The sequence below is a fragment of the Anopheles aquasalis genome, chromosome 2, assembly GCF_943734665.1.
Source record: "Anopheles aquasalis chromosome 2, idAnoAquaMG_Q_19, whole genome shotgun sequence".
In the NCBI taxonomy this organism is placed as follows: Eukaryota; Metazoa; Arthropoda; class Insecta; order Diptera; family Culicidae; genus Anopheles; species Anopheles aquasalis.
In genome coordinates, this window is record NC_064877.1 from 34,202,501 (window position 1) to 34,217,500 (window position 15,000).

The 15,000-nt window shown below is 51.9% G+C and overlaps 1 protein-coding gene across 5 annotated transcripts in view; it reads right to left on the bottom strand.

Moving 5' to 3' along the window:
- The window catches only part of LOC126579776 (band 4.1-like protein 4), a 100,570-nt gene that overhangs the window by 56,146 nt on the left and 29,424 nt on the right, over positions 1-15,000 (bottom strand). For 4 of the 5 annotated variants that reach the window (XM_050243389.1, XM_050243410.1, XM_050243398.1 and 1 more), the window contains exon 2: positions 4,951-5,703. In XM_050243389.1, the coding sequence (XP_050099346.1) occupies positions 4,951-5,034 (84 nt within the window). In that variant the 5' untranslated portion in view covers positions 5,035-5,703. The remainder of the gene's footprint in view (positions 1-4,950; positions 5,704-15,000) is intronic. The other variant, XM_050243381.1, reaches the window with a different exon arrangement.

A 15,000-nucleotide genomic window follows, 5' to 3' on the forward strand; every position in this document is an offset into this window, starting at 1 on the left:
CATCAATGCTGGTTCTGATAGGTTGGCGATGGCACCACAAATTTGGTCTTTCTCTCGTTGTATTACCTCAACCGTATGTTGGCTTGCGCTACATCGGAGAGTCTTCCAGTAATTATATCTCTTTCAGCATCGTAAACGCCAAGATTAGGGCAGATTTGCAGAAGAAGGTCGAGAATCGCGAAGAAACAACCCGCACCCCGGATGCATTCCCTCGAAACAAGTTCCTCTCACGTTTATTAATTAAATGTTGAAAAGCGGAGCAAACGCGAGAGCTCCGGCAGCTAAACAAGCCTGCGAATCTGCATACAATGTTCCAGAAATGTGCTATCCGAAATAGGCCAAATTCCACCGCTCGGGAGAACCGCACGGGTGGGAAATCAACGCAACGTTACCACGATCGTTAGTTTCCATTTTCCCGACCATTACTTTGTCGCTTTATCGGGCCCGGCTATAGATTGCCGGCTTGCTAATGTCTTTACCCCATTTTTTGCTTCACGCTTCCGTTCCCGGTAACCTTCACCTACATCGCGCGGCATAGACAGCATGTACCAGATCCAGAACGCTTCCTTCTTCTCCCCACCCATACTCCGGCATTTGATGGCACTCGGGGATGGGGCTCTATTGTCGAATCCAGACATTAGGCATTAAAAGCCATTGTCTCACTGGCGAGGTCGCGCTCCATCTCGATGCCCCACAAAGGCACCCGCTGTGCCCGCTGTGCCTTAACGCTCCTGGGAGAGCACGGCCACGCTGTTTATGTGCCGCCGCGCTTCCACGGCTTTCCGGCGTAAATAAGATACCAAAACCCCATAATCCGGAAGTTAATTAGCTGCCAAGGTACCGCAGTCGCCGAAGTGCCAAGTGCCGTGGCAGGTCAGAAATATCTGGAGCGATACTAAGAGCAGCACAGCAGCACTTGTGCCGTTGCCTTATGCGCCAGATACAGTTGGCGCCGAGCTTGGATTGCTTTCTCGGTCTCTGCTCCACTCTACGGTACGCTATTCCGATTAAGTGATTACTCTCGCACTAGGACATTCACATTTGCTCACTGCAGTACATCGAGATCTCGGAGGATGTTGGCAATGAAAGTGTTTGGTAGTCACGCTTCTGTGAACAGTCGAACCGATAAGCGTGGGACCTTACGTAAACCCCGGTTCGCTCTCTCTCTCTCTCTCTCTCTCTCTCTCTCTCTAACTCTTCACGTCTGTCTATTTGGTTTATGTTCAAAAGTTGTGGCAGAATATATGGGATCACCATCGTACACCACGGTCCCGCCACCGGATGGGAGGTTGATTGATATCAGATCCCACCAAAAATCCCTCCCCAAACCAAATGCCGGGGCCAAACTCTTTGTGGGCTGCGGTTGCTGCGTAGAATAGAAGTTCTTCGCACGCCCTCTCTTCACCCGAGAATAACTCATCTCCCCACACCCGGTCCACTCGCTCCGAGCCGCCGGAATGATATCCTTATGCCTGCCAGAGGTGAGAACAGGACGGCGGATCAAGCGACCACCACCAGACGACCAGACGGCCAGACGGCCACCAAGACCGGGCCAGCTCCTGAGACCAATTCATCTTGAAGAGCTATGCGGGTCTCTCACTCCCGCTCTCTGTCCATCCTGTCGACCTTCTCCTTCCCTTTTTCAGGGCGGACCTTAAAACTTTCTTGGTTGACTGGGAATAGGTCTATAATTGCTGCCAGCGCTGCTTGGGGTGGTGGACGGTGGATCCGGGACCCCAAAAACATAAATAAGAACAAAGCTTCCTGCGAAAGGAACTGCGGGACGACCCCCGGCGGTAGGTTTGATTCAACAGTTCTAATGAATCAGTAAACAGTAACCCCAACACTTGGAGGAGCCCATCGGAGTTACTTCGAGGTGGTGCTGAGGGAGTGCTGAGGGTGCGAGAATGATAATCCCCCAAACCGCTCCTCACCCTGGTCCCCCCGGGGGGTGATGTTTGATAAAGAGCTCGGCGGCGGCGCACGTTGAAACACGCTGTTGTGGTTTGTCGAGCGGCAAGAGGGGGGGGGGGGCGGGAAATTAATGTCCGGACCTTCGATCGTAACTCAGAAGTTGGGACTTTTGGATGGCCATTTTTGCATAGAAAGCCGGCCCTCGGTTCCTTCGCTGCTTTCTGGTTTAAAAAATACGGAAAACTTCGTCAGCAAAGGAGCTCCGGTCAGAACGGGGAGTAGGAGAAGATGAAACCACGTTCGCTCCCTGGAGTAGATTTGTTACTCGTAAATAACGTATGCATTAAAAAAAAGAGACAAAATTTGCCGATTTTTCCTGGGCAAACCGTCAATCGCATTGCAGAAACTAAAAATGCAGCATCAATAATAGTTATCTATGAGTCATCAGACAAAATTTGAAAGCTTTATCAGTCTAACTCTAATCGTGATGACGAAAAAAGCGAAGCAACTTCGTTCCGAGGTTTGCGCATTTCAAAAACGGTATCCTGACGCGACCAAAAAGATTATCGTGTGACACTTTTTGAGTGTCGGATATGGCCGTTTCAGTGTCTACAAGATCTTGGCACTATTGCCCAACAATAATAGCATCACAAGAAGGCATAGTTCGGCACGGCCGACGACTCTGACCGACCAAAACCTCCAAAGGATGCTGATGACCGATACCGAGGAAAAAGTGGTTACATCGCTGCGTGCGATTGGCCGTGAGATCGGTGCAATGGCCCAAATAATTGAGAAGTATCTGGAGTACATAGCCATACATGTCAGAAAGCGAATATCCCGGCTACTAATCTCAGAGCAGCAAATAATGTCGCAGCGACAGCGGTTGACCACGATCGTCAAGTTAATTTTTTTTGGCGCATCGCGACGTGGCGGTGGTGAATGCACGCGATACCTATCTCAGTCTAGATGAAAAATATTAAAAGGCACTTCATATTTTACTTTCCGCACGAAGAAAGTGAGCTCTAAAGTGAAATTCACTCACACACCAAGTTCCTCAAAAAGGCCCTCCATTGGCTAACAATCAGCTGCCCTTCTTTAACTCCGAACTGGTCGTGATCGGGAAAATTTATTATGCAAAGTGACTGTAGAAGGTTGCGTCAATCATCAAGGAACACTAATAGTACAAAGATCGGGGAGTCTGACCAGAAACGATACGCGAAGTGATCGTTAAACGAAATGAAGCGGCTGAGTACCAATGTGATACCAAAGCTTGCGAACCCCCTCAACGTCCACCAGCTGCTGCCCATCGAAAATTTCTGGGCTAACTTTAAACGTAGGATCTATTTTAACAATTTTATTGGAAAAACGGAGGAGAAATTAAATGAAAAGACACAGAAATAGTTGAAAAACATGTGCACAAATATGTTTTTGACTACCATGTCGAAATTACCGTCTAACTTCCAGAATCCTACTCGGAATGGCGTAGAATTTTTTTGCTGATAAACTGATAAACTCCCTTTCCACATGTAATTTACAGAACTCAATTATCTGTCATACTTTATTTTTTATCGCCATTCAAATTTTGTCTCTTTTTTTTAATGCATACGTTATCAATTCTCCGCTCGCTGTTCCTCTTCAGCCGTCGGCCATCGGTGGAGTCGGCCCTCGTGCCGGGACCTTGAGGTGGAGAGGCGGTTTGGCCACCTTTTTTTCCCATTTAAAGTTGAAATTTAAGACACATAATTTTCCATCATTCCAACCGCAGTTTGGTGCCCGGCAGCTACAGCCAGCCATCGTCACCATCCGAACCATCGTCACTAGTGGCCGCGAGGAGCTGGTTAAAGGGTGCAGCAGCAGAGAGAAGGCGATCCGCGTTCGAGAGAACCACTCGACTGCGTAGTTGCGGCGACTACTATTACGGCCCCGGGATTGACCGCGGTCCCGGGCGCGGTGATTTCGTTTTACAATTACAATTTCCAATGCCAATGCCGTTCAAAAAGGGGTGGTAGGGCGCGGAAAGCTGAACGCTGATGCAGCGCAAACGCGGCCCATAAAGATGTGCAACGATTGTGGCCGAGGACACCGAGCTGGCGCAACTCGATTCCATTTCGCTTTAACGACCAACGCTCTGCTCTGCTCTGCTTCTCTGGGGCCATAAGGACAAACATAGAACGCGTAATAAGCTCGATGTGTGTGCTGCCTCTGTGTGCGTTGGGTGTAATTAAGGCGATCTTCCATTAAACTAAGGTCTTGGTGTGCCCGTGCAACCGAGCAACAACTACTTTTAAACCCCAAAAGCAACCGCTAGTGCTTGTTGGGGAGCGTAAAAATGGAAATCCAAGACAATATTTTGCAAGTAAAAGAATGAAAAAATAAAAATAAACTCCACGTTCAGCCCTAGCGAGAGAACTAGTGTAGCTAACCAGCGCATACCAGGCGGATGGTCAGCGATAAGGATTTACAATTGAAGGCTGGCTGGCGTGCCAAGCAGCAACGCCGAGCGCGAAGGAATCCCACCACAGCGAGAAGTGTGGTATGGTGAGCGAACGATAATCCGCGAAAGCAGTGGCCCACGATGAGGACACAGGAGAACAGAAGACGTGAACCCCGGGCCGGAGGCTAGAACGCGCGTGGCTAGGAACAATGAGGCGATAATATAACTATTGTATGGAATTGAATAAATTTGATTTTCAATTCGCATAAATTGCATCCCGAATCCCGCGCACACACACCACAAGCCTTGGACCGGACCAGGGACCCATTCCTTGCGGGAATAGCGTTCGCTTCGTCGGATCGTCGGAGATCGGGCACCGATTACGGCCGCAGGCAAGGTTAACCAGCTCGATCCCGCCGGTGACGGTGCCAACCCAGAAACAGGTGCCGATTGTTAACGAGCTCAATTTCCATTCAATTTCCAATCCGTCCCCCAACCTCCGCGCGGGACGAACTTCCGGATAACAAACGTGGCGATGGCGACGTGGGCATTAATGAGGAAAGAAGGGACCGCCGGTCCGTCCGGTGCCCGGTGAGACTTACCTGGAGTTCGTGCAGGAAGTCGGTTTCGTCGAGCAGTACGACCCGCACGGCGATGGTCTTCGAGGAGCGGCAAAGGCAGTACATGTTGAAGAGCTGCTGCTGCTGCACTGGAGGAGGAAGAGGAGGAGGAGGAGTATAGAGGTGTTCGAGGTTGCCACTGGGCACTGGCACTGCTCCTGCTGTGGTTGTGTCACTCTCGTGGCCCTCAAGAATCGATTCTCAACTTCACTGACGTTCTGGCGACACTGGCACGCCACGCCAACTACGATACCGACCACTATCCGATGGAATGACCGTGAATCACGGTGCTATTGCTGTGGCTGCTACGTTGCTGCACTACGGTTGCCAAGGATTGTGCTTCACCGCCGGCTTGCCTCATTGTTTGCGTTCCGTAAGGATGGATGGATGGATTCTGCGATGCGCTCACTCGGTGTACGTGTGTATGTGCGACACTGCTTATCACACCCCCTTCTCACGCCCCCTTTTTCACTGATCTCCGGGATCGATCGCGCGCGTTCGCGATCCGCCCGATGGTCGATCCGTCGATGGTTTGATTGATTGATTGATTGATCGCACTGCTAGTGATGGTGGTGGTGGTGATGGTGGCTGATAAATTATACTCTGGAATGCACGGTGGCCATCCGTGGAGTTCCGTGGCAGTGTCCGTCCGATGGTGCTGCGATCGCTGCGCTGCGATTAAGCCGAGGGAACTCACATAATTATCTCTCGCCTGCGATGCTGTTGCTGCTGCTGCTGGATGGAAGAAATCGGAAGAAACGAGAACAATACGAAATCGGATGAGAATGATGGTACGGTAAGGGGTAGGGGTAGTAGAACAAACATCATGACGGTGGTGGTGGTGGTGGTGGTGGTGATTGGCGAAATTGGCCCGGGGAATGAAGAGTACTTGGGACCATTATCCCGAGCCTGGTTAGTGGCTCCTCGCTTCGGTTTTTGGAATGTCTTGGCCCGAAGAAGAGCTTAGAAAATCTCGCACACACAAAACACATTCCCCCGGGTCTGTGTGCTTGTATAGTAAGACAGGTGTGCCACCACGTCCCCCCCCCCCCCCCGCGTTCCGTTCCGATTGACGTAGCTGTTGTTTGGCAGCTGTTGAAAGAATGCGTACAGTGCGTCCAATTATTCCACGACTTTGACGCGTGAAGCCACTGTTTGGCGGACTGCCAGGACACCGAAGAAGCGCAGAAGAGACCGCGAACTGGCAAGTGGTTTCGATGGCATTCGATGCTTGGATCGAACTTGGGAATGGAATTGAAAACATAGCCACGACATTGTCAGCTCGGCGTTCCGGATGGTTCTATCGGTCGGTGCCGTTCCTCAGCGACAAAATGACAGCGTCTGGATCACGCTGAGCGTTGGTACACCAATGTGCACAAACCTACCAGGCCAGGCCATATCGAAAGGACGCACCAGCAGCCCCGTTGACGCCATTATGGCTAGCAATCTTTACCGTCGAAGCGTAGTCAATCGGATTGGGTCTGTCGCCGACACACTCACTGCAGTGGCCAACCATCGGCGATCGTAGCGAGTAGAGCAATTATGCGCAAAGGAGCCAACCGCTGCAGCGGTTATGGACCGGATGGTGATAACATCTCCGATTCTCCGTTTATCTCGCCATTCTGCCGTGATTCCGTGATGGCAGTAGCAGCCCGGGACCAGGGCACTTCACCGTTCCCGTTCTCGTTCTCCGTTTGGACACGGCAATCGGAGACCGCAGACCGAGCGGAAAGAAGGTGTTCGAGCGAGCAGCAGACAGAGGAGTCGAGAGAAAAGGCACGTGAAGAACGAGTGAAGGAGAGTAATTGAAATAAATTATCAGTTCCACCTCCTCTCCCATCGCCCTGTCCTTCGATCCATTCAACGCTAAGGATATTGGTAGCTGACTTTCCTTTGGCAACCGCTCTATCGAAACGTCGAGGACCTGCCAGCGCCGTGGGTTCAATTTCAAAGAAAAATGAACTCCCGCCAAGTGTCCCTGAGCGTGTGACCGTGTCTGTATGAGTGCGTATGTGTGGGATAAGCTGAAATTTAGATGCCTCTTCAGTTGTCCGCTACTCGTCCACTCGAACAAGTAACGACCAGGTCACAGGTGCTGGTGAGCATTGGAGCATTTGGCACCCCTCAAGTGGCAGACACTTCTTCTCCACCATCACCACGGAACTTCGGAACGACCTTAGGCGGCTCAAGTGGTCCAGTGTGTCGCTGGCAGCTCGTTCGTTGTGGCGACACCTGCTGACACTGGACACGACACTTCAAGTCACACCGGGCCACACTTTCAATTACCTCCTCGGTCGTTAACGACTAGCCAGTTTTAGACAGACAGTCGTGGCCGTGAAACCATAAAGTGACATCTCCTTTTGCTTCGAGCAATTCACCAGTTGTTACTCCTCGACTTCGCCATCAAACTGACCACCTGGATTGCTCCAAAAAAGATGGAAAAGCGGTTCAATCGAGACGACATCATTGGACCCGAAATTGGCCAACAGTACCCCCCCCCCCCCCCCCCCCGCCGTCGCGTACATCAAACACTAGCGCCCCACTCCGGTGGTCCGGTGGATGAACGTTGTTTTTGGTTTTAATGTTTTGGATTTCAACCGCTCCGTGAGTTTGGGGATGTTGTCTGCGTTAAGTGCTTTGTTACAACGGGCGGGGAGGTCAAGAGACCGGACAGAGATCGGATCGGATCCGGACGAGTACCCATTAAGACGCGACACCTTCGGATTCGGCGAATGGCGCCTTGAAATGGAGACCACCACCAGCAACAGCGCGGTTACCGAATGAAGTGGCCTAGCGTCCGCTGGCCATAAATGCCAATACACCAGGCATGCGAGTGTGCGTACTATTACGAGCGATTTAGTGCGCGAAGAGAACACACTTGGGCAGCACCAGCAAGGACCACATTAATGGGCCACTACACGCACACCCTCCTCTGTAGTGCGCCTCCCACATCGTATTCCAGATCCGCGCTCTTACCCTTAATTAGTTAAACCGCATCGAAACCCAACTGCCCTTCGCCTCCCCGTTGGAGTGGAGTGAGAATTATACGGAAATTAGCAAAAAAAAAAACCCATTTTCGGCCCAACCGGACCGGGGACCCAAAACCGGGTTCCGTGGAAGGTCGTGGTCAGCGTTTAAAATGCGATTTAACATGCGGCACCGCCAGAAAGAGCAGCAACAACGCGAGAGCTATGGCCACGAGAACCGATCCCGAATCACGCTAATAACACGTTCGCGTGTGGCACGCTCTTCCTTGGTGGCACTGCCCTTGATGGTGTTGGTGAGCCAGCCAGCCAGCTGTAAACTGGCATCTCGGCATCGTCGTGTCCGGATCCTGGGGACATCATTAACGGTATCCCATGGCAGCCCGGGCATGTGACAACGGCGAACGGGATGCCCTTCCGGACTAGAGCTTGTCGTCGTCGTCGTCGTCGTCGAAACGCTGATACTGTGCGGATCGGCTGGGAAGCGTAGGTCTCCCTCCGTAGGTAGGGTCTCTAGTGGGTGCACTAGAGCAAATAAAATACCCACACCCGGAGCACCAGCTTTACGGTACACCGAACAAGCTGGCAATTATCGTCGATCTCCTTTCGCTCGACTGACAACAACGAACCACCACCTGGAGGACACTTCCACCGAGAGTACCGACAACAAACGGTAAGCATAACAGGTCGGTTGGCTGGGGCCACCGGTGTACGGTGCGAAGGAAGATCGGACGATACTTCCCCGTACCCTGGGGAGCAGAAACCGAGGATGGTTCCATAATTGCCACTCTTGCGTGTACGCGTCTGCGATTCGGTCATGCCAAAGGTGACAATATTATTAAGACCAACAGCACTGTGGTCGCAACTTGCTATTGCACTTCAGTCGCCACAATGGAGTTCTTGGAGAAGGAATTCTCCCGAACCGGGACCCGGGAGTGCTTCAGCTCCATGAAATGGATACCCAAGATGCAGCGGTAGCGAGGAAGACATCGCAAAGTGTGCCAACTATGTGCTTTCAGAGTTTTGGGAAATTAATAACCGACAAACAAAGCGAAACTATTCCATCGCAGCAGCAGCAGCAGCAGCAGCAGCCCATATTGCCATGCCGATGACTTCATCATCACGCCAAGACGGTACCGGACCGCCTTGCGTTGCCAGGACGACGACCGAGACGACCTGGAACCGGCAATTACTGGAGCACTCGCGCGGCGATTTGCCAAAACATTTGGAAACAATTTCGAAAATGCTCCCACCCCGAAATAGCCCGGATCCTTCTTCGGGCCGGTGTTTTTACATCCACCAGCAGGCAGATGATGACGCATTCTTCGCCGGTCGGTCGGTCGGTTGGTGCGGCTTGGTAGAATGTGTTGTGTTTGCCAAAGAGACGCCCGACGCCGGTTGGCCCGTGTGCTACCACCACCATCACGGATGCCTGGATGCGCCCGGATGGAACGAAAGCGAAAGATGAAACGCTTTTCGGAGGGGCCCAGAAGTTGTGTTGGAGGTCATGGTGGTGGTGGTGGTGGATGCCGCATGTGCCACTCGGTCTGATGATGAAACGAATATTTCAGACACCTAGTGGCCGGGTGGTGGTTTGGGCTGGTCGGGAAGTTTGCCGGTTTTGAAAGGAGGAACCTCGTGAACCCGATTCCACGGAACGTCGTCGTCGTAGTCGTTGAAGGAATGTACCAGGAGGGTGCAGCATCACGGCCCCCCTTCCTTCGGGCCAATTGTTGTTGTGCGTTACGTCGAGTGTCGAGTGATTCGGGATGTTTTATTTGACACCTGGCGATGGTGGATACAAGCCGTGCTCGTTGTGTGCGCGAGAGATGCACGCCATCCGCATGGTGATTGATTTGGCAGCATGGAGAACAGAGGTGGTATCCTTCGTGTCTTTTGTCTGCAGAACCGTAGAACAGTACTCAAGGTTGGTTTTGTTGCAAAGAAGGAGATAACTACCATCCAATTGGTGGGGTCTGAATTGGGCCAGTGGCGTGGTGTTTTGTTGTTTGTTTGTTGAAGTGTTATATATTTGATGGGACTTTGGGTGGAAACCGGAGTAAATTCGTGTATTCAGTTCATGATTCAGGCAGTTCTATACCTTCGAATTTACTGTTTAACAAGGTTCATTGTAGAGTTACCGGCATAAACACACTAGCAGTTCTTAATTTGTGATGTTTGACTTTAAAACCTTCCGTTTTGTTTGTAAAGAAGAAAACGTGTGTTTTAATAATAGGTTTAAAATAACGTTTTCATTTTCACAAGCAATTTCTTATAAATTTTACTCCTAGAGATGAAGAATAATTACAACAAAAGTAAAAGTAAAAGTTCAAATTGAAACAATTTAACTATTTCCTAATTCATTCCCAATCCATCTAGAAAAGCACTAGGCTCCAGAAGAATTCCTCGTCCCTAATCTTGTTAGTAGAACTCGTTCAACTTAATGTCACTTCACGTTCTTTATCAGCATGTAATCTTATCTTAAATTGCTTAAATTCAAATGAAACACTCGCTTATCGGTACAAAATGGAGCCGAAAGCAGTATCTGTGCCGTTAAGGTAAATTTGCACAACAAGAAGATGAAGTTGTTTTACTAAACAAACACACCGTGTCTACCTAACATCATCCCATGTTGTACCTATCCGTTACCATTGTCACAGCCGGACACGTTGACTGTAGATAAATTTCTATTTAATGTTAATTTTACCCCGAAAAACCTCTCACTCCCCGGGAGCAGCAATGAGTACGTCGTTTCGTCCACACAAAAGCAACAAAAAAACGAAGCGTAGGCTCCATCAGATGTCCAACCCGATCTCTTCTGGCTGACCTGTCCAAGCGAAGAGCAAACCGTCCGCCCGTCAGCAATCTTGGTCTCCAGCATCCACCATGGACCCCAGTGGTTCTAGTGAACATGAATCATATGTCAAGCGTTTAAGCCGTTCACTTTGTTCTCCCATTCTCTTCCCTCCCTGCTCCCCTCCCTTCCCAACGCCTCCCAAAGTGTCAAGATTGGCCGTTCAGGTCCGAACGGAACAGAGATACCAGAGATTAATGCCAGATAGCAGATCTAACCCAACCATCCAGCCAGCTGTCGGCTGCTCCGTCTGCGTCCATTCACATTAACATCATCAGCATCATCATCATCATCGTCGTCGTCGTCGTCGTCGTCGTCGTCATCAACGGTTGCTGTTATGACCGTATAAGTGCACGTGACGGAATGATCTGGATATCGGTCGGCCCACTCGTGTACAGACGCCGGCCACTTGAGCCACCACGCCGCCGGCGGCAGAATGCGATCGCGATCGCAAACTTTTGCTTTCCTTGCGCGGCCCCCCCGGGGGTTCTGTTTCCTGTTCCTCGAGAGCTGCGACCGCGGAATCTCGCGCGTGAATTCGCGCGAACAGCACGATCCACCAAACGATCACCAGCGCGGTTGGCGCGCGAAGGTTCGCTTCGAGTGGGTCGAAGTGCTTGTCCAGTGCAGGTCAGCTGGCCAGCCACTACCAGGGGATCCCGGGAATCGTGCTGTCCATCCCACGCCCTCAGACACTCGGACAACGGACGCTCGCACACACCCGGGCGCGTACGGAGTGTGATTGACCGAGTTGTCCATCTAATTAAAGTTACTTGTTGCACCGAAGGAGTGCCACATTGTTGGACTGTTTGGTGTGTACTTTCGCTTTTGGTCTCGGAATGCCTTAAAACCACCACCAAATCCTCACAGGGACAGAGACTCCTGGGTGTCCAGGGCATTCCTGAGTGCGCACAGGCGTGCCGGTCCGCCCTGGCGTCCAGCGTTGGTGAGACTTAATTTGGTTATTGTTAATTGTCCTCTTACCTACTTTGTCACAACGAATTACTGTCTCGCGCGCGCGAAAACGGGGTCTCGGAACGACTCACCGACCAACCAAGACGCCGCCGACGACGACGACGACAACGAAGAAGAAGACAACGAGGAACTTATGCTCTCTGGTCAACCGGGGCGGTGATCATGCTTCCCTTACTTTATGTCTCCGAGCAAGCAAGTACTCGCTGCACTGCTGGCCGTGAGTAGCACTAATTGAGTCACCATTTACCCTTTTACAGCGGCAGACCAACGGCAGGCCAGACCGACCGACTGATCCATTTTGCGCTGCAATGCGGCCCTCGCCGATCGCCTTCGCGTGCGGTGCAGTGACAACGAACGGTAAATCCAGATTATGTGACATAAAATGTGGTCTTAAGAAAAATGTCAAGCTCATGTTACTCCTCGGCCGGTCAGTTACCGTTGGCCACCACCAGCACCAGCAACGGGCATTGGATCACGCTTTAATCCTACCCCGGGGGCCAGAAGAACCCATTTTTCGTGCGGCAACGTTTTTTTTTTCTACTTCACCTCTCTCTGTCTCACCAAGACGCCTTCTGCGCCTCAGGTCGATACCAGCATCGCCGTCACCGGAACTGTCATCGTGCTTTCCGGTGGAATGGCCAGGCCACGGCAGGCCCGGCATGGTCTTGCGTTACAAATGCACCTTCAACAGTGCAGTGATCTGGGGGTGATCTGGTTCTGTGGGCCATTTTGCGGGCTTCGAAATCATTCACCTTTAGCCGAGGGATTAATGCCGCTGCTGAGCTGCCGAGAGCGTTGCAGGACAGAAGAAGAAGAAGAAGGGCGAAGAAGAGGTCACTGAACTCCGAGCAGTGATTGTTCGTGGTGGCGTAGGGGGCGAAAATGGGCGACAACATTAATCACCATATTTCCATCGATTCAATGACGATGATTGCGGAGTCAGGCAACGGAGAGAGAAGAAGCCAACGCGAAGAAGAATGAAGAAGACAACGCTCGCTAATTTCGCGGAATCGTCGCCGTCGTCGTCTTGAGCTGTCATCATCACGCCCGTGGCTTCCGTCCTCCTCCTCCTCCTCCTCCTCCTCCTCCTCCTCCTCCTCTTCCTCTTCCATCCTTTTGGACGATTGACGATGAGAACGATGACAGCCACCGGTTGCGGTGTCCACCGCCATCACAAACCAACCATCGGTGGCGGTGTATCATTAGAATGCATCACCGCTGGGACGAGTGAACGGAACTTCTGCCTCTGAGGCCTCTGAAACCTCGGAAGCTTCACAGGAACGTCGCGAACTCGTTAGAACGTGACGCGCCTCGTTATCACGATGGAACAAATCATCGTGTCATAACATAATTACTTATTGTGCTTTTCCCTCCTCCATGGTGGCCGAGATTCGAGCATCGAGATAGCATTAAGATGTGCGACCGCGAATCTTCCCCCTTTCGATAGAACCGTTACCCTCCGTTAGTCCGGACCCGCGCGGGTCTGTCGATGAACGATCATTTGTGCGAAAGGCAGAAAGGAAGAAGAGGAAAAAGGCGAGTAAAAAAAACTGACCATTCTTGTCCGGAAGCGATCGGTCGTCGAGTGGAGGATGAGTGTAGACACAATCACAGCGACCATCAGCGACCTGACCATAGATCACATCGCCGAGATCACCGATTCGGAGCCCGTTCCTTTGGCTTCCGGAAGGCGGAATCGGTTAAGGGAGGAGGCCAATTGGTTTTGCTCAAAAGTACCGCTACCAGCTGACCGCGTACGAAGGCGCTGCTGGCGCGTAATTGATTGCGAGCGTGCGGCAGCCGAAACGACGAAAGACTTAAACATCCGGTAAAGCGACGAACATCGATCGCGATCGCTGCACTGCGCTGCGCTGGACGGTCGCTGGTGCTGGTGTCCGATTACAGCAATTTGGTGTGCTGGCCAAAACACAACGGCACCTCTCCCGCTCTCTCTCTCTCCCGCGTGCGCACTGGTCTCGTGTGGCGAGGATTAATTTCAATTACACCATCCGACCGGGGCCAGGCGGCCAATTATCGTATTATGTGCTTCATCATCTGCTTCGCAGAGCAGCCTCTCGCACGCCGGGACCACGCCGAGGTCTGGGACGGTGGCCGATTACGTGCGCCAAGTGCAGCATCGCCATTCGTTGCACGTGCGGCCAAAGGCGCGGTGATGATCGAAGTGATCGAGTTACGGCAGTGCAGCAGCAGAGGTGGCTGGAATCGTTGCTACCGTCTGCGATCTTCGTGGCCACCGCCTTGTGGTCCTGGGTCAAGGGGAGAAAAACGTTTTTATTAGCTCGCAGGCTCCATCGGAACACCTCCCGAACTGACTGGTAGGCAGCTTCGGGCTGTAGGACACCTCCCGCCTCACCGCAACCACCCCATCTGATTACACCTAAACTCCTAAACGGAATAGATCTACTTTAATGATCTTTTGGCTGAATGCCGACGACGATGCCATGATTTTATTTTTCTCTCCACATTTATGGCTCGCGAGAGTGTGTCCCCAGAGGGGCTATGCGGTAGGTCTGCCATTGGCCCTGCCTCCTAGATGCGTGGCGGCCAACGACATGCGTCCAGACATCGACATCGAGGGCGCGGGGGGGTTCGTGAAAGTTTTGTGAAAGAACTCCGACGACGACGACGACGACGACGATGTTGCGGCTCAAGTTCGAGGCCGATCTCGAAGGCTCCATCCTCCATCGGCTGCGGATGCCTTTGACCCAGTGCTTCGAGGGCTTTGAACTGAACCAGGCACCTGACGATCCCGGTCGCCCGCCCGCCCGCCCGCTCCTCCTCATCTGGGGACCCGGTTTTCGCAGCGAAAGCAATGCCATCAATGCCAACACCACCTCACCGCTCCATCGGCAATGCCCATAATCGGTGGCCACGAGGGACGGTGCGTAAGGCGTTACGTCAAGGTAAGGAGTCCGTCGCCACGCGAGATGCTCGCTGGGGACATAACGGGATAACCGTGCGGTGGTGGTGGTGCGGTGGATCGATGTCGAGGATTGGCGATCTAATTAATTCCACTTATCACTCCCGGGGAAAAAAGGGGCGGAGGGCCGAAGGTTCATTGTCCCTCTGGTAGCAATGCCATTCATGCGTATGCTCACCGGTGATGCGGTGGTTACGGTGGTAAAAGTTGGTCTTCTGCTCTTACATTGTCTCTACTCACGCCGGGAATTTTTATCGCTGTAAAGAAATTGTCATATC